This window comes from Botrytis deweyae, assembly GCF_014898535.1.
Source record: "Botrytis deweyae strain B1 chromosome Unknown BDEW_049, whole genome shotgun sequence".
NCBI lineage: Eukaryota > Fungi > Ascomycota > Leotiomycetes > Helotiales > Sclerotiniaceae > Botrytis > Botrytis deweyae.
Window position 1 is genome coordinate 39645 of NW_024066256.1, and position 26645 is coordinate 66289.

At 41.2% G+C, this 26645-nt stretch overlaps 7 protein-coding genes across 7 annotated transcripts; 4 read left to right on the plus strand and 3 right to left on the minus strand.

Annotated features, from left to right (window-relative positions):
* Positions 1–2043: 2043 nt before the first annotated feature.
* Positions 2044–6729, plus strand: EAE98_011492 (uncharacterized protein; the record flags this gene model as incomplete). The annotated part of the gene is made up of 8 exons (XM_038959114.1): positions 2044–2164; positions 2293–2618; positions 2675–2981; positions 3079–4298; positions 4352–4816; positions 4868–5543; positions 5596–6057; positions 6116–6729. The coding sequence occupies 8 exons, from the start codon at positions 2044–2046 to the stop codon at positions 6727–6729; spliced, it is 4191 nt and encodes a 1396-aa protein (XP_038804468.1).
* Positions 6730–7645: 916 nt separating this feature from the next.
* EAE98_011493 (uncharacterized protein) lies at positions 7646–8507 on the minus strand. Its single transcript, XM_038959115.1, has 2 exons — positions 8184–8507; positions 7646–7983 (listed from the first exon to the last, which is right to left on the minus strand). Exons 1-2 carry the CDS (start codon positions 8264–8266, stop codon positions 7776–7778), a joined length of 291 nt encoding a protein of 96 aa, XP_038804469.1. The 5' UTR covers positions 8267–8507; the 3' UTR covers positions 7646–7775.
* Positions 8508–9816: 1309 nt separating this feature from the next.
* On the plus strand, positions 9817–13077 carry EAE98_011494 (uncharacterized protein; the record flags this gene model as incomplete). Its single annotated transcript, XM_038959116.1, has 4 exons — positions 9817–9848; positions 10110–10578; positions 10637–12102; positions 12912–13077. 4 exons carry the CDS (start codon positions 9817–9819, stop codon positions 13075–13077), a joined length of 2133 nt encoding a protein of 710 aa, XP_038804470.1.
* Positions 13078–14051: 974 nt separating this feature from the next.
* EAE98_011495 (uncharacterized protein) lies at positions 14052–14348 on the minus strand (the record flags this gene model as incomplete). Its single annotated transcript, XM_038959117.1, has 1 exon — positions 14052–14348. The coding sequence occupies one exon, from the start codon at positions 14346–14348 to the stop codon at positions 14052–14054; it is 297 nt and encodes a 98-aa protein (XP_038804471.1).
* Positions 14349–18553: 4205 nt separating this feature from the next.
* EAE98_011496 (uncharacterized protein) lies at positions 18554–18934 on the plus strand (the record flags this gene model as incomplete). The annotated part of the gene is made up of 4 exons (XM_038959118.1): positions 18554–18682; positions 18740–18753; positions 18801–18843; positions 18899–18934. The coding sequence occupies 4 exons, from the start codon at positions 18554–18556 to the stop codon at positions 18932–18934; spliced, it is 222 nt and encodes a 73-aa protein (XP_038804472.1).
* A 1589-nt stretch (positions 18935–20523) lies between these two features.
* Positions 20524–22323, minus strand: EAE98_011497 (uncharacterized protein). Its single transcript, XM_038959119.1, has 2 exons — positions 21857–22323; positions 20524–21802 (listed from the first exon to the last, which is right to left on the minus strand). Exons 1-2 carry the CDS (start codon positions 22068–22070, stop codon positions 20799–20801), a joined length of 1218 nt encoding a protein of 405 aa, XP_038804473.1. The 5' UTR covers positions 22071–22323; the 3' UTR covers positions 20524–20798.
* A 1459-nt stretch (positions 22324–23782) lies between these two features.
* On the plus strand, positions 23783–26000 carry EAE98_011498 (uncharacterized protein). The gene is made up of 2 exons (XM_038959120.1): positions 23783–25482; positions 25539–26000. The coding sequence occupies exons 1-2, from the start codon at positions 25378–25380 to the stop codon at positions 25746–25748; spliced, it is 315 nt and encodes a 104-aa protein (XP_038804474.1). The 5' UTR covers positions 23783–25377; the 3' UTR covers positions 25749–26000.
* The last annotated feature ends 645 nt before the right edge of the window (positions 26001–26645 follow it).

Consider the following 26645-nt stretch of genomic DNA (forward strand, 5'->3'; position numbering starts at 1 on the left):
GTTCCATGCTCTTCGGTGTAGTTCATTACACGTGCAAAAGAACTAGCTCACCACTCGGGGAGTTTTGGAAATGAATAAATGTTGTCATTGACTCACCTGAGTAATTTGTTATATTTTATGATCTATCGCCTCGTACAAAGCGTAATCATTGTTGGGAATGTTAGACGAGTTACCTAAGGGGGGTAGGACAAGGGACTTTTTGGGCGGAAAATAATACTGTGATCAATCTGATAGCTTTGTCCAACAGTGCCAGATAATGTCAGATTTCGATGCGTTATCTGATCGTCAATATCTTAGGATAAAGTTTTGCCAAATTAAGCTGTGTACATTGGTTCTTTCCAACACCCACCGTATAAAGGACTTGCCATCTGACTGGTATGGTATCTTACGAAAATGAATCGAGGGTTGAGTCTTTCTGACTCGAGATACACTCGACATATCAACGGTAACTGAACAGGATTATGGGAGACACAAGTTTCCGACTAATTTTCCGATTGCTGAAACTTCACACAATGAGAAATTATTTATCTTCAACCAGAATTAGGAACATCGTATGAAATTCCTTCAACATATATGCAATGAAATTAAAATTAAAAAAGTCCTCAGATACCGCACAATAATTGAGGCACATATTGAAATGGGGTTGGTTTGTATTAAAATCAGGAGCTCTTGTTCAGGCATTATGGATATCACCACCATTACTCTTCTCCATTGCCATGCTTGTACTATCAGCACTCACAATCATCTGAATCTCCTCGGTGAGAACAACGACATATGACACTCCAATGCCGCTTCATTAGCCTAGTGAGTTAAAGACCTTTACCCACATTCAGTACGGAGGAGAATCTCTTAGTTCATACTCATAGGCAGTAGATGCCCATTAACCTTGAGCTTTCTCCGTCCGTTTGTAAACAAGTACGGTCAAAACTGGCAACATGGCATTTACTAAGTAACAAGAAAGGCGTCATTGAAACAAGCAGAACAAACACGGGAAGAAAAAATTTCTGTAAGAAACATGTTATACAAACTCAAAATGAATAAATGCTGTGGTGGAAGTGATGAATGATTGATGTCGATTGATTACATACAGCAAGAGCTTGTCTTCGTGTTAGAAGGTGGGCATGTAGTTTGTCAAAATATGAGGAAAAGAAAGATAAATGAGGAAGAAACAGGTGTCTTATGCTGACACCCAGTACTGCCTGCCCTCTTCCAAAAGGGCGATTTCGTCGATTTTTGGGATTTTTGGAATTGCTGATTAAGCAAAGATTGATCAAAAAAGTGCCAAGAATTTTCTTTCAGTGAAAAGTGGAGCGTACCTACACTTTACCTCCCCAAAGTCTCACATCGTAAATGCTTTTCAAAAGACCTCCTCACTCTCCTTGTACTTCCGAAGAGACAAAACCATCGAGTTCATCTTATTTCTTCAGATGATCGCAAAAAGAGTAGCCATGAAAGACGGATGCAAAAGAACTGCTTCAATGCCCGTTCTAGGAATCGAACCTAGGATCTCATCATAGCCATGTGAACTCCACAAGTACTAGTGATGCGCTTTACCGCTAAGCCAAACGGGCTGTGTGAATGGAAGGGCGGAGTGATTTGTGAATATATACGGACGCACTGTTGGTGCCCTGGGGATTTTGGGTAATCTCGCAGATGCGTGTGGATAAATGAACTCAATCTCGATAAGTAATGGTGCAGTGGTCGTATCAGAATATTTTTCTAATTTCTGCCGAAAGTCTACAACCGAGCAAAGATCGATGATGACCTTAAATTGTTATTAATGTATCGAAGAGCATCATTTCAATCATCTGTGTTAATCCCATCCAAACGTTGTAAATGATTATGACATATTCCATAGCTTGGAGCTATCATGAATAACACAAACGCGAAACGCGTCTCTCCCTATCAAGACCAATCAAGACCCTCTTCCCCACTTAATACTGGTACCAGCATACCGGTAGCTTTTTCTTGGAAATGTCGTTGTCGTTGTCGTACATGAGAGGGAGAAAGCTTCAAACATTTACAATTTTCTGAGGTACGGCAATGGAAACCAATTCTTCACCACAGTGCAATGCACTGAATGTTTCCGATGAGAAACGATGCTTGGAAAAAGCTACATCTGTGAATGGATTATTTTGTAGCTTCCACTCTAAACAATGTCAAGGTATATCCCCAGAAACACCCCGGACAGAGCCGAGATCTCAATATCTGAAAGTATTCGATATTTGCAATCCATTTGACATTTTGCCACAAATCTCCATTGAGTTCAACACAATTAACAATGACCTTCAGGTCTTTATCGTGGATACAAACTTCGTACAGCTCGGCTTGAACGACTAGACAAAACCCCACCCCCATACCTTGCAAATACGAAAACTGCTCTTGGAAATGAGACTTTTAAGGATGTTACAACAGAAGCAGAATGTAAGGAATTACATGATTGGTTATGGACCAAGTATCAACTACTGGAAAGAGTGATAAGAGCGAGGAAGCTGCATCATAGTCGATTTTTCAGTCAGAACATGGACTATGGGCATGCGAAATTCTTGGACCAGCTTAAGAATCAGAAAATACATGTTACCTATGCATTAGAAAAACTCGAAAGGAGAACTACAGAGGTGTGTCAATATGCGGCAATCTTTGCGGACTTTGTGCTGACTTTGTTTCTCGCCAGATTTTATATCAAAACCAACAATGGTTCAAATGGGTACGAGAATGCCAGGATGATGAAGAAGCACATCGGGAGAAAGAACAAAAGAGAATAAAGCAAGAGGCACAGCTATGGCAGAGGAATTGGAAGCAGGCAAAACAAAGAATGGAGGAGAAAATGAGAAGGGAGGAGAAGAAGAAACAAGATACTTTTCTGGAGAGAATATACAAGGAGAAGATGAAGGAGATAGAAGAAAATGAGGGTACAGATGATGATATGGATTGGGATCCTATTGAGGATGAGTTGGAGGATGGACGAGGAAGCTTTATAGGTATGTTGATATTGACATCACGATCTTCCATGGGTAGAGCTACAAGTCCATGCTTCACATTTTATATCTCACAGATGCTAACTGGCCATTCCTAAAGACCTCATGCGGCATTTCTTATGGATATCCTCGGAAGAAGATCTAAAACTTGTCGAACCCTCATCAACGGAAATTGACAAAGAAGTTGTGATCGAGAATGATGTAGCATCTCAGAACCCAAATCTCAACGCAAATAGTACCGACGAACTTGACACGCTTGTGGCCCAAATCGAGTCCGCTGGTGTTACCGAAAAGTCAAAAAAGAAGAAAAAGAAGAAGAATGGAGGAGCAGCTACGGCAACTACGACAACTACGCCTTCTCTTTCCACAAAGACAAGTAAACCAACACCTAAGCCACAAGAGTTACCTGATAAATCTCTGATCGAAAGTCGAGAGGACATGTATCACAGGTTGGCTCATGGAATAAAAATTGACCTTGATGATGTTCGGGGGCCCATGGTAGCTGGAACGGTGGAAAATCCTCACGTCCAAACAACAACTCGAACGTTTACAGAATTCGAAATCACACGCCTGCTTGACGAGGTGTCCGAGATTAAGCACTTGTTGTTCTGTAGATTGTTACTTGCACACGCCGCTTTACTTCCGGCGGCTCTCCGCGCTGATAGCATCGAAGCTTTCTTTCAAGATGAAGAAGTGACTGGCACCGCCCTGAGAGATGTTTGTCTTAAAATGGAGAAACCTAGTCTTCAAGAAATCCGGGATGCATGTGCAGACTTCTTTCGATCCGACGATGAAAAGGAGGAGGATCCTGAAATAAAGACCCAAAGTGAGGATGTTGATGATCATGAAAGATCTGAACCTAAAGCTGTTGATCCTTACGATGTCAAGATGAGGTTGAGCCGGAAAAAGCGTGGTGAATTACCTGGAACATGGCGTTCAAAACGGGAGCTTTCTCGCGAAGAGGCGGCTCAAAACATGCTTGGGATGGCTCCATCTATGCAAAACATTATGGGGGATATGGAGGGTGGTGCGATTGATTTCGGCGACTCCACAAATTCCCAGCAAGTGCGCAAGAAGATCCGTGTGAAAATTTGTGGTAGAATGATCTGGAATTATCCTAGTGATAAAGCAATGACTCGTGGAGGTTGGTTACATTTCTCCATCATCGCAAGGGATAGTAATCTCAATACTGCAATTGAGTTATGTCGAAATTGGGAAGAGTTCTTTGAGTTGAACATTTTGGCTTGCTGGGGTTACTTTCCTGCTTCGAACTGGGCTTCTTGGGTTGGAAATAGATTGAAGCAGCAAGCTTTACAACTGGTGAGTTTCGTCAATTCTACCTATGAACGCTTCATTAACAACGCGATAACTAGGGCTTCATCATGTACTATGAAAGTTCAGATCCAGATGCCAAAGAGCTTAGTGTCAGTTTCTCACAAGGGGGTCGTAGCAAACAAACCCGTCGTCAACATGCTATATTCCAAGCAAGGAACGTAATTTGTGCCAATATCAAACGGAATGATCCATCAAGTCGCCGTTTTATTCAATATCTGTCTATGCAAAGTCATCGTTTAGTACTTCTTGTGAGAGATGCTGAAAGTGGTAAGTTGTTAGTCAAGCCTCCCGAAGAAGAGCGATGGCTATGGCGAGAGAAGAGCGGTCTTGGACGAGCCGTCAAAAATGTATGGAATGTCATGAAAAGAATTGGACCTGAATTCTTCGAGGAGATGGATCGTCATCGCGAATGGAACTTTTCTTTCAACGATTATTACGATGTTTATGTTTGGGATCTCGAGCCTGGAGAAAGTTTAGCTCCATTGTATAATACTGTTCAACAGGTCAGTCTTGTCATCCAGTGGCCTTCTCAAAGCTCTACTAACAAAGCTTAGATGCTCATCAAAGCCATCCGGGCTACCACAGGTAAAGAGATGTATAAGCCAGCTGCTTCCATTCTAAAAACGCTCTATCGAGACGAAGATAGCCATTATCGGGATGTCAGACCAGGTGATCCCCAACAGTTCGTAAACCAATGGGATTATCTTCAAGATGGGAGATCAAAATTCTATTATGGTGACATTGATGGACCAGATCCTATGCCAACTGAGCCAACAGACTCATGGCCAAGTAATCTCTTTTACAATAAAGCAGATGCTCTAGAAGATGAGGTCTTGTTTCCTGAGGAGCGAGCAGAAGAGGAATCTATTGCTCAGCCGGCCGTTGGCAAAAAGGATTCATTGAGAGCGTTCGAGGAGGAAGACTTTTCAATGAAAAGATTCGTAGATGGAACCTGGAATTGGGAGTCGGAAGATTCCGAAGACGAAGATTCGGGCATCACTCAAAATTCTGAAGCTGGATGTCAAGGGCATCACGACAGCCTTTTCGGGGACGACAGCGATGATGAGGAGGAGGACGATGATGGATTTGATGTCTTTCCAAAAGAATTCCCTAAAGATCTACGGGCTACTGTACACAGACTTGCCATAGAGAAGACGTTCAAAGATGACTTTCCCAATGAAGATCTACAAGAAGAATTCATGAAGTTTATCGAAAAGACATCATCTAGAAGTATGATAACATCCTCTCCTCAAAATCAAATTGAGACTAATTTACTGAATAGATTTCAAAAAAGCCTGGCACCAAGCAGACTTGACTCCCAATGGACAGGAGCGGTATTTAGAAATGAAGAAGTTGACCCACAGATCCTGGAGATACAACCATTCTCGTAGACCTTTCTTCAAAGCATCTTCAACAATACTCAATTTTCGGGTCATGAGTTGGCTCAAAGTGACAGCCGATGATGTTAAAGATGCAGAGAAAGCTATGGGTAAGATATATCCATTCTTTAATTCGGAATTCCTTGACACGGAAGTTGGAAAGGCATTCAAAGAATCTTTGATATTCAAGCAGGAGGAACGAGCCCGGAATTATCCAGACATCAGAACAGACAAATCTACGATCAGCCAGCCCAAGGAATTTTATGCCAGTCTCGATAAATTTCGAAAGAAAATGCGGTCCACAGATGATTATTCGGAGTTTCCTCTGGAATGGGATATGACGATTCGACCTATCATTGCAAAACGCAAGTCACCCCATATTGGTGTATGTTGTACATTTATCCACTAACACGTTTCTTATAGTCTACAAGTCTGGGATTGTTCGCAGTCATGCATCATCAGCAGCCAGCTGTCAAGCATTTCAAGGTACAGAGCCGCATCGTCCTTCTACACCTGATTTTTTTGTCGATTGGCGTACGGTTATTCCCGATCTCGAAGTGCCAAGCTGGGTGGAAGATCCCTTCAAGGTCCCACCCCTCCTTCACACCGCCCAAAAATTCTCGACTGCCAATCCCAATGCCAAATTCGCTATACTTCGCTTATGGAGTGCCCCCTACTTTTATCCTTTGACGGTTGGCCACGATAAGCGTGATGGTTTTACCTTTTACGATCTTACGGGTCGTACGTTTACTTGGTTATTTGTTCCGAAGGATCTACCGCACTCGGAATTCAGCATGCATATGAATCTTAAGAATCGGATTGAACCGTACAAGAAACAGTTTGGAGACAAGGTAGTGGCGAAGAGGGATAAGTATTTGGTTATGGGGAAGGATGAAGAGGAATTGGCCAAGTATGTGGCGGGAGTGACGTTTGCGGTTCAAATGAGACCGTGGAGACAAGAGGTGGATTTGTGGAGGAGTTTTGTTAATGTTGATATTAAGTTTTTGGAGGGGTTGGATGAAAGGTGGTGGGATTAGAGGTGGGTGATATCTTTGGGTGTTGTGATGATGATGGAAAATGCATCTCATAATAGTAACACAATAGTAAATTTTGTGGCGAGGAGGTATATATTTTTCTTCACTTTGAATATTTAGAACTTGTTGTCCTGGTGAATTGAAAGATATAGGTAGGTCTAATAGGAACCGCAAAATCCTCGTGATTTCCATGGTAGACCTACCTAGGCTATTCGTAGGAGAAATGTATTGTTGTTGTTTGTATTGTTGTTGTGTGTAGTATATAGTGTGTTGTGAATACTAGATGGATAGGTAGGCGCTGGAGTAGATTGGATTGAATTCGATTGGATTGAAGTAGATTGGAGTAGATTGGATTAAATGATAAACACCTATTTAGGTGCATCTAGGCAGGTAGGTTATGAGATATAATAAATAAATGGATGGATGGGTGTTGAGTAATGAATGGATGGATGAATGGGTGGGATGTATGAATGAATGATATTTATGTATATGGAGTATATATGTATATGTATATATGTACTACTAGGTAGGTTATTAAGAGTGTGGATATTTTTGGAGATATTTGTATTGTGATGTTGGGGGATACTGGATAGGTACTGGATAGTAGACTGGATAGTAGAGTATGGTTTGATGGGATGAGATAATGGGATGATGAGAATTGATTTGTTACTCACTGGTGACTCGAGTGTGTGGAATTGCTGTTCGCGCTTGATGTTGATGTTGATGTGTTGGATGGATGGCTGGATGGGTTGTGGTCGTGGTCGTCGTGTACTCTGTATGGAGTGTGATCGTGTTCATGATTATTGATAGGAGTGGATTATTAGTGTTATTGGTGTTGGTATTGTGATTATCAGTTTATTTCGTATATTATTCATTTATTTATTTATTCATTTGTTTGTTTGTTTGTTTGTTCATTTGTAACCTCGATTAGATAAATAAATAGAAATAAATACCTAGGTACACGCAAACCCAAATATTCTATACATCATCATTTATCCATCTACAATTTTACACATAGACACATAGACTCAAACATATCTTTCATCCATTTACTCGTACTCTCCAATCACATATGTACACCCCTCATCTCCCATCCACACTTCATGAACCCTCCCCTTCTCCACATCAATTCGCTCACCCACGCCATAGGTCCGTTTTGGCGCATCCTTTTCGCGCGGATAGGTGATGGTCAATTGTCCTGCGGTAACGAGATGGGTGGTCAGGGTGTTGTGGGAATGGGGCGTGTAGTGGGTGTTTCTGGAAATGAAGAATGTGAGATGAAGAGGTTACTCAGCCTTGTTGTGGAGATGGATACTCTGTAGATGGGTGGATGGAGTGGATGGAGTGGAGTTGAGGCTGTGTAGGTAGGTAGGTATGTATGTATGATGTACAGTAGATGATGGAATGAATGATTGAATGATTGATTGAATGATTGATTGAATGGGTTAATCACTTACGGGCCATCGGACCACGTGTATACGGTTGAGAAGCCCCAGGAACGAACCTTTTGTTCGGGGTGAAGGATTGATTGTGAAGTCATGATTTTGGATAAAGGGGCTTGGATTTTTGCGTGTGTGATGTGTATGTGTATGTGTATGTATGTATGTATTGTGGCGATGTATTTTGTGATGTGGTGTGGTGGGGTGTGATGTGATGATGGTGATGGTGTTGTGGTGTTGTTAAATTGTTTGAGATTTGAGGCTTGAGGCGAATTGAAGAATAGCTAGGTACCTACGAGTAGTAGCTACTGCCTCCACGGCAGTGGCTCCCGGAGGGCCAGCGGAGCGTCACTCTCTTCATGAATATAATAATTATAGTTAACTTTTAATTGAATGAACACTTATGTTACTATTATGGGGGCAAGCCCCCAAACCCCCATAGCTCGCTACGCTCGAAGATACCTCCTACCTTTGTAGATATTGGTGTATCAGATGAAATGGTTGATATGTAATAGCCAGGTCCCTCCCTCCCCAGTAGATACGACCTGAACTACTACTAGAGATAGGTACTCCATAAAAATCCACCCTGAAAAAAAGCTTGATATCCGTAGCATGAACCATGAACCATTCAATGTACTGGGCTTTGGAAGGTTTCAGACGGAGTAGTTCAGCGCTTTTAGCTTTCTTCGCTTTATTAAGTATGAAGGGTTTCAACATTGTCATCCGGCTCATGCCAGTAATGGTGTTCATACCAGTTCTGGTGTGGTTAATTCCCCAGGTCAAGGATATCAAAATGTCAAATCAGCCAAGCAAATACCAATCAAAGAAAAAAAGGTACGGGCCGGGATTTTATCAAGTGGATGAGGACTAGGTAGGGTAGGTACTAGGGAGGTATTCGAGACTACTAGACAATAAAGAAACAAAAGGTTTTAAATAAGTCATCAACTTAAAAATAGATATGTATTTATTTATTCATTCAATCAATCATCCATCCATCCATACATTCATCCATACACATTACATAAATATGAATCAAAATTCACTCTTTACCCACATCTCTCTCGTTTCTCTCTTTTCTGGTCTGGTGCATTTTCAATATTATGGATGATTCGAGGTTCGAGGTTCGAGATTCAAGATTCAAGACTCAAAACTCGAGCTATTCATCCATCCATCATCCTCTTCTGTCTGGTGTTAACCCATCAGATCAACCAATACCCACTAGCCTTGTCAGCACTATAAGAATAGTAACAAATTCATACCAGCCAGTAAGTCCGTACGTAGGTAAGTCGGTACCAGGTAGGACATTTGTACCCAGTATAAGCTGAAAGAGAGCCTCGTTTTATAGCCCCCTTCCCTTGATGAATCCCGATGAATCAACAATTTCAATTAACTTTCCCTGATTTTTATATGTCAGGCTGAGAAAAAGAAAGTAATCATTCCTTCATCATACATACATACATACAGACAGACATACACAAACACCATACACACACACACACACATACATACATACATACACACATACATACATACACACAATCACGCTCACACTCACACCTACACTCACATGCATACCTAGTACTCTCATCCATCATATACCTCCTCATGTAGCATCAAAATCCTTCTTTTCATAATTTCATGCGAAGGAGAGATGCCTTCTTTTTTCAGAAAGAAGCTTCGGAGGTATGTGTTTTTTTTAAAAAAAAAATCATCTACTTTGATTATCCTTTCCCCCCTTCCACCCCACCAAGCAGGGCTACACTTAATACCATTGAAACACGTCAAGAATCGTCGGTATCCGTAGTTCTCGCGACATGAGTTGCATCCACGATGGTCCAAGAAACTTGGATGATAGACCCAGTGTCTTTGCATTCATTTGTGGTTCCCTTCCAATTTGTTACATCATGACTCAGTTGCTAATATTACCATTGGTCTTCACTTTAGAATAACTACCATGCCTCTCCTCACTCCCACCGGTAAACACTTCTCTCTTCACAAACTCGTAGCTATGTCGACAATGGTGACGCCGGGCCATGGAGTACATCTTCAACCTCTCAATAATACGACCGCAGGAGATCCTCCCCGTCAAACCTATCTCTCACACGAAATTCAAGAATATTTACGAAAACTTTTCGACGAATTATCAGGTCCCGAATCATGTCTAGGAAGGGAACGCTTCGAGGAATGGTTGGCAGATGTTCAAGGCCATACAGTCAAACTCGATAAAGATACATACAAAGTCGAAGAATTTCTCGAGTCCCTATTTTACCGTGATTCACTAGAGGTGTTGAAGCGCATACCAGAATTAGATCTGTCGAAACCCATCACCAACTATTACATCAGTAGCAGTCACAATACATATTTAGAAGGGAATCAGTTATTGTCGAGGAGTTCGACTGAAGCATATAAAACAGTCAGTCGACCGATGATGATTTGATTCAGCTTCCTTACTAACTGCCACTTTCCATTAGGCTCTCACTCAAAATTGTCGATGTATTGAGATCGATGTACACAATGGAGAACTACCAGATAAAGACGACAAATCCATATTTTCGAATAAAGCCGATCATAAACGACAGCCTTCAGGAACGGGAAGTACACTTTCCAGCAGAGCTGCGGCAGCGATATTGACGGTGGAGGAGAAGATGGAAAGTGCCAAAGAAAAGTTAGAGAGTGCGAAGCAGAAGATTACAAAATCAAGTTCGGGAGATAAACTCAAGGTTTTGGATGAGGATGAGAATGGTGGACGACCGGCCTCGATACGATCATCGATGCTTGGAGAGCCCTTAGTCCTCCATGGTTGGACCTTGACAGCACCAGTTGGCTTCCGAGCAGTCTGCAAAACGATTCGAGAAAATGCTTTTACTACGAGTCCTCTCCCAATTATAGTCAGTCTGGAAGTTCATGCCGATCACGAACAACAGGAGGTCATGGTTGATATTATGAAGGAGGAATGGGATGGTCTCTTACTGGATTCTCCATTCGAAACATGCAATCCAGAGGAAAGAGTTCCTAGACTCGACGAACTTCTCAACAAAATTTTGGTCAAGGTCAAGAAGGCGCCGGAATTAAAAGAGGCGTCAGAAGCCCCGAATGAGGCTACGAATGGTCCGCTTGCGAATGGACTATCGCCCGCAAGCACGGGTACTTTAGAGAAAAAGGCATCCTCCAACACATTGGTACCGGTGATCTCGAGGAAAGATGCAGACTCTGGGCAGTCCGGTTCCGAAGATGATCGAGGAAGTTCGAAGAAGAAGGCAAAGATCTGTGAAAGTCTGAGTAAACTCGGAATTTATACTCACAGCGAACATTTTGTCTCATTTGATGCGAGAGCGGCCACCAAACCCTCTCACATATTTTCTGTTGGCGAAAAAGTGATCAACGAGCTTCATGAACAAAAACGGGAACAGATGTTTAACCATAATCGTAATTTTTTCATGAGAGCATTCCCAGCTGGCTCACGATTTGACTCATCCAATCTTGACCCTTCCGTCTGTTGGCGTAAGGGCATTCAAATGGTTGCTTTGAATTGGCAAACATTAGATGAAGGTATGATGTTGAATGAGGGAATGTTTGCCGGGTCTCAAGGATGGATATTGAAGCCTCCTGGCTATCGCAGTGAGGACGTAAAGTCCGATATATGGGCAAATATACCCTACAAGACCCTGGATTTGAAGATTTCCATATTTGCAGGCCAACAAATTCCTTTCCCTGAAGGTGAGACGGAAAAGGGCTTCCATCCGTACGTCAAATGCGAGCTGCACGTTGAAAGTCAAGAAGAGCTCAACGGGCAACCAATCGGAAATGATGTCAAAGCAAAAGAGGGCGAACACAAACTCAAGACTGCCTATAAATCGGGCAGCAAACCCGATTTTGAAGGCGAAACCCTTCATTTTGAAGGTATCAGGAACGTGGTGGAGGAGTTAAGCTTTGTCAGGTTAGTACATGTCACACTACTTTTCTTCAACATTTCTCTATTTATACTCTCACGAGTTACATATGCAGGGAATTAGACAAGGTCTACATTCATATGATTTGATTGTCAGTGTTGATAAATCATAAACCTGTTATTATGTCACACCGCTCAGTCCCAAAAGCTTTCACCCAGGTGTCTGGTACATATTGCAAAGCTCAAATCGGAGCTTTTCAATCTCCTCAATCTTCAACAACGCAACGGCCCGGAGCCGGATGGTCAGTATCAATGCAGATTAATTTAAGAGTGCAGTAGACCAACGGTCTTCCGACGCTTGGCTGCTCGGGTGGGGTTCCGCTGCATACTTCCTTGTCGAATCAGTAGTATGATTGTCAGCCCATCCCGTGCATTGACGAAGTTCGGTCTCCACCTAGTTCCCCAATTCAATGTTACACATGGCGCGTTCTCGACTACCACACTCATAAACTAGGATTGTTTTGTGGTTCGATTTTCTTCCTCTCATTGAAGTTTTGCATCGAGATGAAATGCATGTTTTCATCACTATCACTATTACATCACTCGTTTTCTTCATCTATGGAACATTATTCCATTATTTACTGCACACGTCTACCTCATGTATGATGTGTGTGTATGCAACGTTACCCTAGTCATTCATTTCTTTCCTCTTACTCTTTCTTGCTTCTATTTCTCTTCATTCACATTCATCCAATCTCCATTCATTCATCCAAATATTGCCCCAAACTTCTTGCAACCTATGAAAACCTTACATATCACGTCGTCTTTATCATCGTACTAACATTTTTATCACATAGGTTTAAAATTGAAGACGCGAATTACTCCAAAGATGAACTAGCAGCCTGGGCGTGCATAAGGCTAGATCGTCTTCAACAGGGTTATCGACTGATTCAACTGAAAGATATCAAGGGGAATACAACGGAAGGACTTTTGTTGGTTAAGATTGAAAAAGTTCTTTCGTGATGGAAGGTGGGGGTCAGTGGATGAGTGGGCTGAGATCGACTTCAACTGGAGATTGGGTGATAATATTAATGTATGATAGATGAGCTGGGCATTGTATTGTATGTATGTATGTATGAGTAGATAGCCTTTTTTTTCTTCTGTTTTTCATTTCGCCCTGCTGTATGACCAGGGGTCCGATCACGACAGTGGAGGGTAGGAAGAATATGTACGCGGGATGGATGGATGTAGTATACCATAGCATTGCATCACGTTGCACTGCATTGCGTAATTATGTAAGTAACTAAGTGAGTCAGTGAGTGTGTTGACACTATCTCGGGCAACGAGGGAGAAAGTAATGTAACGAATTTTGTTTTGAAGGAGGGAAGGAAGATATATTGGATTGGATTGGATTGGATTGGATTGGATTGGATTGGATTGGATTGGATTGGATTGGATTGGATTGGATTGGATTGGATTGGATTGGATTGGATTGGATTGAATTGGATTGGACTAAACGGGAGTCGGAATGAAAGGAAGGGAGATGGGAATAGGTGAAGAGATTAATTCGATGGAAGAGCAGATGGAAGATGGAAGAGTAAATGGAAGATGGAAGAGTAAATGGAAGAGCAAATGGAAGAGCAGATGGAAGAGCAGATGGAAGAGCAGATGGAAGAGCAGATGGAACAGCAGATGGAACAGCAGATGGAACAGCAGATGGAAGATGGAACAGCAGATGGAAGATAGAGAAAGGATACCCCCTATTAGTTATTGATTATTTCTGAATCTTGATACTTGATACTTGGATTTTTATTTTAATGAGTTTATTTTGATGAGTTTCTGTAATTATGTGAATTGTATAATTAAGTGACTGAATATATAATTAATGAATTAAGTAATTGATTGATTAATAAATTAAGTAACTGAATATTTAATTAATTATTTATTCTGTGAAATTTTAGAGTAATATAGGTATATATATATATACATATAGGTACCTACCTAGGTATTATAGTATTGATTCTTCTTTTCTTCTTCTTTTCTTCTTCTTTTCTTCTTCTTTTCTTCTTCTTTTCTTCTTTTCTTCTTTTCTTCTTTTCTTCTTTTCTTCTTTTCTTCTTTTCTTCTTTTCTTCTTTTCTTCTTTTCTTCTTTTCTTCTTTTCTTCTTTTCTTCTTTTCTTCTTTTCTTCTTTTCTTTTGTTTTCTTGTTTGGGCTTGGGGTTTGAAGTTTGGAGTTGGGGTTTGGGGTTTGGAATTGGGGTTTGGAATTGGGGTTTAGAATTAGGGTTTTCATGTGGAGGATTGAGATTGAGATTAAGATTGAGATTGAGATTGAGATTGAGATTGAGATTGAGATTGAGATTGAATTATATACGGATTTGAGAATTGAAAAATTGAAATGTGGGTTTGGGGTTTGGGGTTGAGATGGGTAGGTGGATTGATGGGTGGGTAGGTAGATAAATAGGTGGGTAGATGGGTAGATAGATGGGTAGGTAGGTAGATAGATGGGTAGGTAGGTAGATAGATAGGTAGGGAGGCTTGAAGTTTTGGGTTGGGGGAGGGGGAGGGGGGTTCTGAGAGAGATAATGAATTCTAAGTATGAGAGTGAGAGAGAGAGAGAGGGAGAGAGAGTGTGTGTGTGCGTGTATGTATGTATTATTGATGATTGGGGTGGGTAGATGAGTTAATGAATAGATATATAAATAGATAAATAAATAGATAGATAGAATAATTTCATAAATAGGAAATAGGAAGTATATATGAATTAGTAATATCTATTTGATTATTTGATTACCTATCTAATAGATATCTAATTGTGAACTTGCGATCTATTGTGATGGGAGTGGGAATGAGAATGGGAATGGGAATGGGAATGGGATGGTAGTGATCCAGTGTATCGAAAAGTGTGCATGGCGATGCGAGAAGCAAAGGCGAAAGCCAAAGACAAAAGAAAAGGTTACATGGGAGAGAAAGGGAGGAATGCAAAGGCAAAGCGTGCACAAATCAAATCGAATAGTTTGAGTTTCTTGATGATGTTTTCTTCAATTTTTGGTCGTGGAAAGTCCGAATTCATTTTCATTCATACTTATCTTCTCACCCGGTAGAAAATATCGCAATTAAGTGATCCATGCCTACCAAAATAAGAATAAAGAAAGTTGGAGAATCTCGTGAGTTGTGGTGGATGTCCATCTCAATTTCACCTCACCTTACCTCACCTCACCTACCCATTCATTCATCCATTACTCAAATTCCAAATGAAAGAATCGAAATCCAAAGAGCCTCAAAAGCGAATGCGATGGCAAATTACAATCATTAATCCACTTGAGACACACAATTGATACAGAGAGCATGTACTGTACTACATTACATCACATCACTTCACTTCCCGAACGTAGTAATAAATGACAAGACCTAAACTCAATCCCAGACTCAAACGAACATCAAGGGTTCAGTGAGGACTACCTCCTGCAACGGTTGAGTGATCGAATGATATCAAGCTACTTCGTAGCTGTCGCCATCCGAGCCGCCATGTAGATGTGAGTATGGTATGCGATTTATGTTCACATATCCATATCCATTTGCATAACCGCATTGCCCATGCGTGTGAATTGTCGAATTTTGCATTATTTTCGATAGAATGAATAAATCAATGAATGTGTTTTGCTACTTTTATGAATTCACCTTTCTCGAAAAGGTAGTAGGCACACACACGTATGCGTAAAATCCCTATGTGCGTGTCATTCATGTCCTGTGGCACGATGAATAAGAGTGGGGGTAAAGGGTTGTGTACGCAGTACGACACGACACGACACGACTTCCGAGACGCTTGAAGAAAATTCGGAGAATTTCCATAGTGGCTTGTTGGCGTTCGGGAAATAGGAGCCGTATGTGCGTTTTGTATCAGTGATAAGTAATGCGCGTGAACCGTTCAAATGAGACGATGTTTGAAGATGTTGGTAGAGTGAAGGGATCTTGGTTCTTCAGCGAAACAAACAAACAAGTTTTCCCATGCCAAATCCTCAAATCCACAATATCATGCCATGTGGAAGAAAATAATTGGCATTATCCTCATTCGATTCCATCATGACATGATGCCAATTTGTTGATCGTTTGGATTGTGCGTATGAATTCGTTTCATCCCCTTCAATCCATTCCACGATCTCGAATCCAATCACAAACCCAACCCAATGGTTCGTCCACCGCCACTTCGGATGCAAATCATGGAGCTAATGGCATCTGCACCTACGCGGCTCGATAAATTAAGAACCATCGGAAAACTCTTCCGAATCTTAGAAAGGGGAAATTATTTTTAAATATCTCCTTGAACATGGAGCCATGACTGTAGCACAGCGCATGCGTATTATTCCGATTCGATTATCATACGATCTGGTTGCATCAAAACTGGACAATTCTTTGGGACTTTAGGCATGTCGGCCTGAAATCAATTTGGGGGCCATTTCTGCCAAATTTTAAATTGCATTCATGTATTGTACAGATAGTACGTTGCGTTACGAGATTGATGTTGCAACATGAAACCATAAAATAAACGAAAAGAATAGGTGACATGATGTCGTGAGATGAAATTTATGAAGTTAATAAAAATTGCTCATAATGATGAGTTTGGCACTGAGAATGAGGATAACGACATGAAAAGTGGATGGGGAAATATGAATCCAGGTGCGAAACTTGGCATCGGAGGAGCCTTCTCCTTGCTGTGATATGATATGATGTGCCTGATGTGTTCCATGTAATTGATGTGTTGGCTTAGGTCGTCCAATAATACACAGCACACTAATATCTGTGAAATGTGATACAAACAATAACGGCCACGACGTATCGAATCACTTTTTTTCGATGAAAGTCTTGCAGGGTTGTGTTCAAATTTGCATATGAATGCATGGCAGTTGTCAACTGGCGAGAACTATCTTCGTAGGTTCAAGGAAGAAAGGATGACTCCGGATGCAGTTCAACAACTCCGTATGTTGTACAATGTAGTACACAGATTCTCATCGCACTACGTAACTTTCCCCATTTCTCGGTATCAAAGAAATTCTTCACGACTCAACAAAATCCCTGCCAATCTCAACTCATCCTGAGGAAACGGAGAATTTTGTTATTTTTGGAGTCATAGACTTTCTTCTATTATCCTTTGAGTGCGGAATGTTGTTGGATGACGACTTGACTTGGTCGATTCCAAAAATTGATATCTCTTGTTGCGAAAATTTAATCCTATGTGACTGCTGTCCCTGGAGTTTCATGAATTTAGATCAATGCCGAGTGTTTCAATTTAGAAGTTTCCGACCATTTGGTAAACCAAGCCACATGTACAGAAGACCTCCGACTGCCGTGCTGAGGGTAGGAATGTTCCTGACAGGCATCATCTAATACACACCGTAGAAAGTGACGAGTCGGATAATAATAATTTGTTCCGTCATAAATGATATATCATGAAGATCCCCCCATGCTCTGACCCTCAACATATTCTACGCAATTTAGATTTATTTCCTAATCTTCCGACGACAAGCTGTAGAGCACAGTAAATTGAGGTGTCAGAACTATTCAAACAAATGATCCATGATGGGATTTCGAGTACGACAACAGTTCCGGATATGAATTCGTTAATCTGCATCCGTGCGATGATCCCTGAGGCTCGGACTGTGCGTAGTCGTCAAAAAAATCGAAGTACAAGAGTCAGATGATTTGGCGTCCACTTGCAGGCTGCATGAAGGGTCTGTCGCTCACACAAACCATACGAATTTCTTATTCTGCACGGAAACCTGCAGAGGCTGTAAAATCATTGGATTGAAACTGAGAAGCATTGATCCCTGGTTGTTATGGAGCTTTGAAAGTTAGAAACCTGGAGAGAGTTGATTCGGATAACCTTCCAAGTACATTCTTTGTACCATTCGCTGGGCAGTAGCCCTGTCAAATTGAAAGCCTGGCACAAGGATTTCTTGTTTCTGGCCAAGCAAGATCCAATGTATCCTCATCGACCGGCGATTTGCTGCATCCAGATCGGAGGTGGAATATCAACGCATGATTGATGGGCACTGTTGATGACAACTATGGCTCAAAATCTCCATCATGCCGTGTTGCGTGTCTATCGTAAGGTTGTGCCCATATAGAACCACGATCGTTCCTAGTTCAGGATGTCCCGTTTAACAAAATTGCAGCTACCCTTTTGAACACCTGCAGACGCAAATATTCAAGCACGTCGACCATCAACATTTGAGGATGCAGGCAACCGCAATATCGCGGAATAAGGCCATCTTTTCTTTTGCCAGAGGATCGATGAACAGCATAGCAAGTTTCGGAACAGCTCTTAAGTCCGTTCCCAAACATTATATATTGAACACTTCCACCGAACTGAAGTTGGACCTCATCAATTCAAAGAAGCCCATCAACCCAAACAAATTTGTTCTTTAAACATATATATCCGCCTCACATCAATCAATCATCAATCGATAAAAAGATTACTTTCGACCAACTTCAATCAAGATGCCTTACCAACCAATCCCATTCGAGATCATTGTCCGGGGAGAGATGAACATCCTCCCTTCCATCGAATCGATGCCGATGCCCTTTGATGAGATTTCAGAATCTTTCGGCATGACTCAAACTCCCGGCGTAAGAGATTGCATCTGACACCACTGTAGATGATAAATAAATACTGACATAGACCAGATGCCTGGCGTTAGGTGTCCAACCTGCCTTGCCAAAGGTCAAGAAGTATGGGTTATTCCAGGAAGAGCCTGCGGCGCTTGCGGCACTGGCTGTTGAATAATGAGGTATATGCATCGCATCACTTCTAGGCGAGTTGCAATGTCACTAACATTTCTTCAGTTTGACATCGAAGTGCGACAGCCTCTAGACACATGATTGGGATGAAGGATAATTTGGAATTTGAGTAGGGCAGAATGTTAGCTGTGACTTGGTCGGCATGATATCATATGGAAGTAGATTGTAGTCGAAAGGATGACCGGGGAGAGTTATGCCTTGTCGTTAGGTTGGGATGGGACGAAAAAAGTTTTGCCTTTTTATGGTTTAGCATGTATAAAAAGTTTGTGGCTGCGACACAACCTCGAGAATTATGATACTGCCCCGTGATGTGTCTTGAGCTTTTCCATTTCCATTTTAAGCATGATGAGGTGAAGTCCAGAAAGTTTTAGAAGACCCAAGAACCGAGCTTTTTGTGTTTCAACGTCTGGAAACCAGCATTTTCCATAGCGCCGGCCGCTGATATCGAGTCGTGAATGTTCCATGGTCGTCTGGACCAGAGAATACTTCCAAGAGGACCATAAAAACAAAGTTAAAGGATTTCAAGACATGTCAAACAAAGATCCTTATATAGGTAACTAAAGTTCGATAGTCGATGGAATTTCAGCGAAAAGTCTTTCGACCGGTGAGATGCAACAATAGTAAACCGAGACGTGGCCGTCGTTGCGAATATATCATCGAGTAAAACCAAAAGGTGGCTATTTTGATTGGCATGAGTTCGTGCGGTAACACCTGCCGAATGCGCCTATGTAGCATTGAGATGTTAGATTGTGATACATCATAAGTGAATGCTTTTGCCAGTTGATTGTAGGCCAATGAAACGAGTGTAAAACGAATTAATTAAGAATATGTATGCTATCGCCGGCATTCTGAGCTACTTGAACCTGTCAGAAGTACGGGTGTTGATTGAGATGCAATCAACATTTGCACGACCTCCCGAAAGTCTATTTGGGTGAAGCCTCGAGGCATGCTTCTGGAAATATGTTTCCAATCAGAGCATTAAGCATGAACGTAACCCAAGAGAGGGAGCGCTGAGGTAGATTTTTGTTGTACAATTTGAGGAATTTTGACGGTATTAGATACTCCAATTGAGAGGACTGTCTTGAAGCATGGTAGGAAGAACCATAAGGACATCAAAATGTATGAAGTCGTCAAGTGACCAAAATCTTGATGTGAGGAAGCCCAGCCACAATGCTTATGCGGGTCTTCGGTCGAACATTTTTCCGACCCCCACCGAGCATGTTCTCTTGCTTGTACGTATGTAAGTATGGATATCCAGGTGACTTGCGTTGAAAAGAATCTCAGTCATAAAATGTTATTGTTTGATGAAAGGGCTACCGCTCACAAGGCTGCAATGTAAACAGCCTCAGAAGCTATATAATAGATCAGATGAATGCCGAATCGATTGGGCTCGAACCCGTCTTCTACCAACCTGAATATCACCCGATATACCTAGAATTTCATAATTTGGGCTTCCAAATCTGACTCCAAGCTAGTTGTAGCTCTCTAGCCATGAGATTTCCATTCAATATTATGTGAAGCAATATAGACGTGTGAAAAATGACTCCTTATCTCCACGATGTAAAGACATAACCGTCTGCAGGAAGGCGACGACCATTTCCATTTCAGGCGTCTTTACACAGTCCAATACGGCATGCTTCAAAGTTCGTGCGTCGTTTGTTTTTAGACCAGACGTGCCACACAATGACGATTGGGCGTTCACACACGTGCTCTGAAGAGTTGTGTACAACTTGAGGTTGATTTAATTACGAAATTGGTTGGATGTCTGTGTTTCAAAGTGCAACTACAATCGTGTATGACAACAGAATCTCACAAATATCTTACTACAAATCATGGATCCTCAATGCATTGAGGGATAACTGCGGATCAACTTATGATCAGGTCTTACATTAAAGAGAAACTATCATAGAATTATTAATTCATCTTCATCCAAGCATCTACTTCTTCAGGTTGGACGAGGTGGTTTCTCGGGTGCATAATAGCCGTGTTCAGTTGCACCGCTTGCTTGCTGCGGTGGAAAGTCTGACGGATTTTGGGAGTAAGCTGGAGGATTTTGAGTATGATCTTGTTGAGGTGGTGGTCCTGGAGGAGGTGGGGGATAGTAAGAATCATTACCCTGAGTATATCCTGGGTACTGCTGCTGTTGATATCCGTGTAGTTGTTGCTGCATAGCATAGCCCTCGGCCGTGTTCGGGTTTCCGAACTTTTTCTTCTCGTCCTCACTAGCCTCTCCTGAATTTACAATCTCGACATCCGCCGGTGCTGGTTTATCGTAAACTTGCTGCAAGACTGACTGGTTTAAGTTTGGTCTTCCTTCTGCATCCTTTATAACCTCCATCAATAACTCGGCGGTTGGCGGAAGGGATGGAACATTTCCTTGTAAAATCTGTGCTACCGGCAGCTTTTCCCCATAGTATCTTGCATTTTCATCGTTGCGCTCGATGATTATGGTTCCATCAACTTGTGCTCCTGCATATAGACCTCTGCTCTTCATGTAGGAGAACAACGGCTTCCTACTTTTCAATAGCTCACTTTCCAAAATGGCACCACTTCCAACAGGGCCAGCCACGACGGATATTTCGCCACCGAGAGAGACACGTAATTTACTGAATGCTTCGAGAGCCTTGCGGTCATTGATAACAATGACACAGTCATAGATATCAATTCCGGCCATAAATCCTACACCTAGAGTGTGAACGAGAATTCCGGAAGGTGGTGACCATTGGCCATTTTCATTCTTGGCAATCAAAACGCCTGATCCACCCGCACCCGATACCCACAATCCAGAGCGCATGGTGGTGTAAATCGCGAGACCGACACAATTTTTGATGACCTTTTGAGGGATCTTAACAAGAACTTTCGGTGGCTTGCTAGGTCCATCTTGGACTTTCTTCTTAGTCTCTGAGTCTTGTGATGCATCTTTCTGTTGCTCCGCCATGAATCCATCCTCTGTCAAATTGTTAGTGGACACTTTGCTGTCAATCGTGTATCAAGCAGACTCACTACAGAATGATTTAAGGATTCGGGCAGCCTTCTCGCATTCTTTTTCCATGCCTGTTGGCCAGAAGGCCTCGGATCCAATCTTATTCGTGAACTTGTTAACTGGTCCTCCCAATTTCTCAAACGCAGCCCATCCTTTATCAAAAGCCGCTTTGCCGCCAAGCTTGGTCTTGGACCAAGCTGATGGTTTAGCTGTATTATTTGATGGTTCAGTCATGATATGATTTCGGTATATGCTTGTTTCTTTGTTATTGTCATTGAAAAGTTGTGTTACTACCTAGGTACTGTTATTAAAGTATTTTGTAAGAAGGATGTTGGGTGGTGAGGGGTGGTGAAGGGTGGTATAAGGTGGGGCTATTTGAGGGGTAAAATCGAAGTGCAATTTCGACTGTGACTGCGTACTATGTGGATGGACAAGATTCATCAAGACGGCGGGCACAAGTGAATGTTCATATATATTCTCTGGTGAGAATACCTAGGCGTGAGTGGTGGCTCGTGATCTACAAGTGGATGGATTGTATAACTATAAATTGTGGCTTTGCAATGGATTGCATCATTGGTGACGACCTCGGGAGGCACAGCCATTGTTGCAGCGACGGCTATGCTACTATCACTCTTCGTTACCTACCTTACGAACACACCTATCACTGCACAGGAATCTGAGAACTAACATTAAAATCCTGTTTTGAACTCGAAGAAGGCTTCGTACGCAAGCAGTAAACGGACAAAACAAGTTTAAATCGAGTTCATTTGCAATGTGCCCCATGCTCACTCACTTCAGAACATACCGTCCAATGTACGAAGTATTCATTTACAAAATTCGTACAAAGCTAGCAAGGAATAGTAATTTAAGCTCATCGTGGGTTAGGGTTGCAACTTGCAGTATCTACTCCGTATAGCCTTATACGAATTCTGTGAATGAATACGAGTACAGAATACGATTCTATCCCCTAGAGTGCTAGAGATGAGCTCCGAAAATGGTCCATACAATATCCCTTAAATAATAAAGCCTTATTGAATAGAATGGATATTTTAATAGTTTTTTAATCACATTATTTATAATATAGAATTTTGATTTCAAATCTCGATTTTTTATAATTTGAAAAAAGAATAAAGATACAGAATTAATATGTATAATAATACTTGAAATTTTAATATAGAAATAATATTGATTGAATTTTATATTAAAGAATAAATATAAATATTGAATCAAATTCAAGAAATCCTAATAGTTTAATTAATTGATAAGATCTCTGTTAAGCAACGAAGCCCATCTCTGGTACTCTAGGGGATACGATAGAACGAATCAGATCTTTCAAATCATATACCCTGATACTTCGTGGGCGGTGAACTAGCTTGTGGTATCAGGTAAGCAAGGGAAGTATACTCTACTACACCCGATTTCATAACATATATCCAAAACGTGACTTTTTTTGATCTAATTAATTTTTTGTTAAATCTAATACAAAAACAATTTAATTGTTTTCAATTCAATCAATATAATTTCAAATTGAAAAAACTTTATATTATAATATAGATCTCAATTAATAGAATCTATAAATAAAATTTGAATAGAATTAGTCAAAAATTAATTAAATTGAAAATAATTGAATGAAATTATGATTTTTAAAGTAATTTTTAGATTTTTGAACTTTCGAAAATTGAATTTTCATTTAACTATTTTTAATATAATGAATTTTTGATCAATTCTATTTAGATTTTATTTTTATATTTTTTTAATTGAGATCTATATTTCTATATAGAGTTTTTTCAATTTGGAGTTATATTGATTGAATTGGATTTTCCCATTTCAAAAATTCGATTAGGTGATATTCGAAAAAGTGCTTTTTTTTTGGACACACGTTATGAAATCGGGTGTATCTGCCGAGCTTCACCGTCATCATTTCTTCAGTTCAGCGAGTACAACCTTTAACGATCTGAAGAAAGCTCTTCGACCTTTTACCCTTTACTTTATTAAACAATGAACCTCTAATTGAGCTGTGCAGACTGTTGCAAAGGGGGTTTGTACGTGTGAAAATACTCAAATGGGATGAGAAATCTCGCTGTCATTCCAATTCCTACACAACAGTCGAGATACAACAGAGTTCAAGCATTACCAAAGTCTGGTTCTTATAGCCACCAGGTCCCCTTGATATGATGTACGCAATCAACTGCGAGTTCGATACCACGTATCCTCTACATGCGACAAGATAAAACGATAAACCCTTCCCCTTGCGATGCGCTCGATCACCGCTGACGATATCTTTCAATATGCCCTGCAAATTTTACAAATGGTGGTTGGAAGCGAAGGCCCCTTTTTGTTTTAGCTGGACCATTTGAATACCACTCGATGAACCCTCAGAGTGTTCAGGAAAATGCTACAAATCTCATAATTATCTGCTCGTCTGCATGGTCCGAGAAACGATGGTCATTTCGAAAGACCGGAGAGAATAGCTCTGAATGTGCAAAGTGTAGGAGCTTCCCGAGCTATAAGCAGAAACTCCTCGAAATCTGGCTGAATATATGCTGAAAGTTTCACACTAACATGTTGGAACCATCACCTGAATATGCTGTTCGATTTTCAACACGAGTTTGCATGCATACCGTGTAACACAGTCTGCAAGTCTACGGTCCGACAGGAAAGACGTCAAAGTTTTGCAGTTTCTAAGCAGTCATATCAGATTTTTGGAGTCCTCTTGGTCAGTGCTATTGAGGTGTGCATACATGGTGAAATGCGGCCATTCTTGGGGTTTCCATTCGGGCGCATCCACTACTATCTCCCTGTATCCAGGTCGCACGCGAGGTAGCCGGATACTGCCTTCTCTCCTCAGGTCTATGTAATTCGATGTGAGATTACATGTTTCATATTATGCGATGTCCTTTGTCGTCTTATTCATTTATTTGGCGGCAGCACATGTAACCCACTCAACATATATGTCTTGCCTTGAAGCAGATTTCGGTCTATTGCCGTGTAAAAACAATTCCATGTGGAGTTCACAAGCACAGCATCATTTGCTCTCTTATGGGCCTCACATGACACTTTTTCCAATGCTTATCATATTGGTTTTAGCCCTTCAATCCGGCTGATACTTCTACACACCATTTCACCAACCCGCTGCTCTACATTTCCGCATTCTATAAGTCGTTATCTATATTTTTCTATTGTTTCTGGATGTTGACCGGGTCTTTTCTGCATGAAAAATCACGAGTGTTCGATTTTCTGGACCCTTGCGCAAAGATAAGCACCATCACATGCCATTCGCAGCAGACTTTCATGGCTTATCAACAACACACCACATTATTTTTATTTGCTGTCGGTCGATAAGAACTCCAGTGTGACATTATGAGATGGATTTGCTAGAAGAAAAGAAGACGGTCCCCTCGAGAAAGGTTTGGTATAAATCTCCATTCGATTAAACATCTCTTATCTCCATAGTCATATCAAATCAGTAAACTCTCACATTTGCCACTGTCTTGTCGCAACTACGGATCTCTTCTTTCCATTCCAAGACCACGAGTTCATCATGCTTCACTTGCCATATCCATTTCCGGTCACTACTCGAGTAATGGAGTATAAACCACTTCCAGAAAACTCTACCACAGAGAAGTCCGAGCCCTCCAACACCATGGTAAGTTTTCCCTCGATTAATCAATGCCTACCATTCGCTGATCACTTCACAAACAGCAACCACTTGATGTGGTCGATATCGAGAAGAACGCCGCGATTTCGTCGTCCGGATATGGCACAATCCCATCATATACAAGCAAAGAAGGCGTATTGAGAGCCCCACAGAAACAAGATGGTCGAGGCATTTGGATCAGTTTTGTGCAGAGCCTGGTTGCTGTTGGGATGTTCACTGCTATGGCGGTCACTCTTGTTCTAGTGATTTTGTAGATGGGTTGGACTCTTTGCTTATGTCTTTTGCGGATGACGGATTTAGAATGGCGATACGATTCGGCATTGCTGGCGTGTTTAGGAGCAAGGTAGCATCAGGATTCCGTACCGGAGCTTGGATTTTTCTCGCATTGTTTACAGTATGATCTGGCATGCGCTATGAATAATGACTTTAGATACCTTTTGAGATTTGGAATAAACAGTTTTATATCCTCTACATGATTCTTCATCTGGTTGTTGCCATGTTTCTTGACTAAAAATCTAAACCTGAGATCAATATTGGCATTGGAGTCTTCAATCAATTATCTACGCCAATTCGTTTTGCAGAATCACATCAACCACCTATTCACCACTATCTCACTCTTCGACGGCCCTCTTTCTTTCACCCATCGCTGATACAATTTCTCTGCTTCTTCGCAATTTAGTTCTCCAAACCGTTTTTCGCGTAATTTATTCATCATCTTTCACAAATTTACTGTTTCCTATCTCCTCACAAAATTGAGATCTCTGATATACCTCTGCCACAGACTTCGTATCTGGTTCTCCAAGAATATCTCTACGTTCCCGTGTTACTCCAGAAGAGCTCTTCTCCTGTTATTGGTTCTCCTGTTATTGGTGGTAGACTGGAATATCTCCGTTTTTCTTTTTCTGATTTTGACTGGGTTTGAAGGGATTTGCGGGCTTTTTCATTAGGTACAATAAGTCAGTTGTCTCGAGTATGTAATGGTCTACGCTCAATTGAATGGGTTTTGGGAATTGAAAACTACTAATTCATCACTTTCCTGCCCATCATCTTCTCCTTCTCGGTTTTGCCCTATTTCCCTTTTCTCGCTTTTCTTACTCTCTGCTTCCCTTTACACCTTGTGATTTAACTTACGTACACGAAAAGTCAACTTT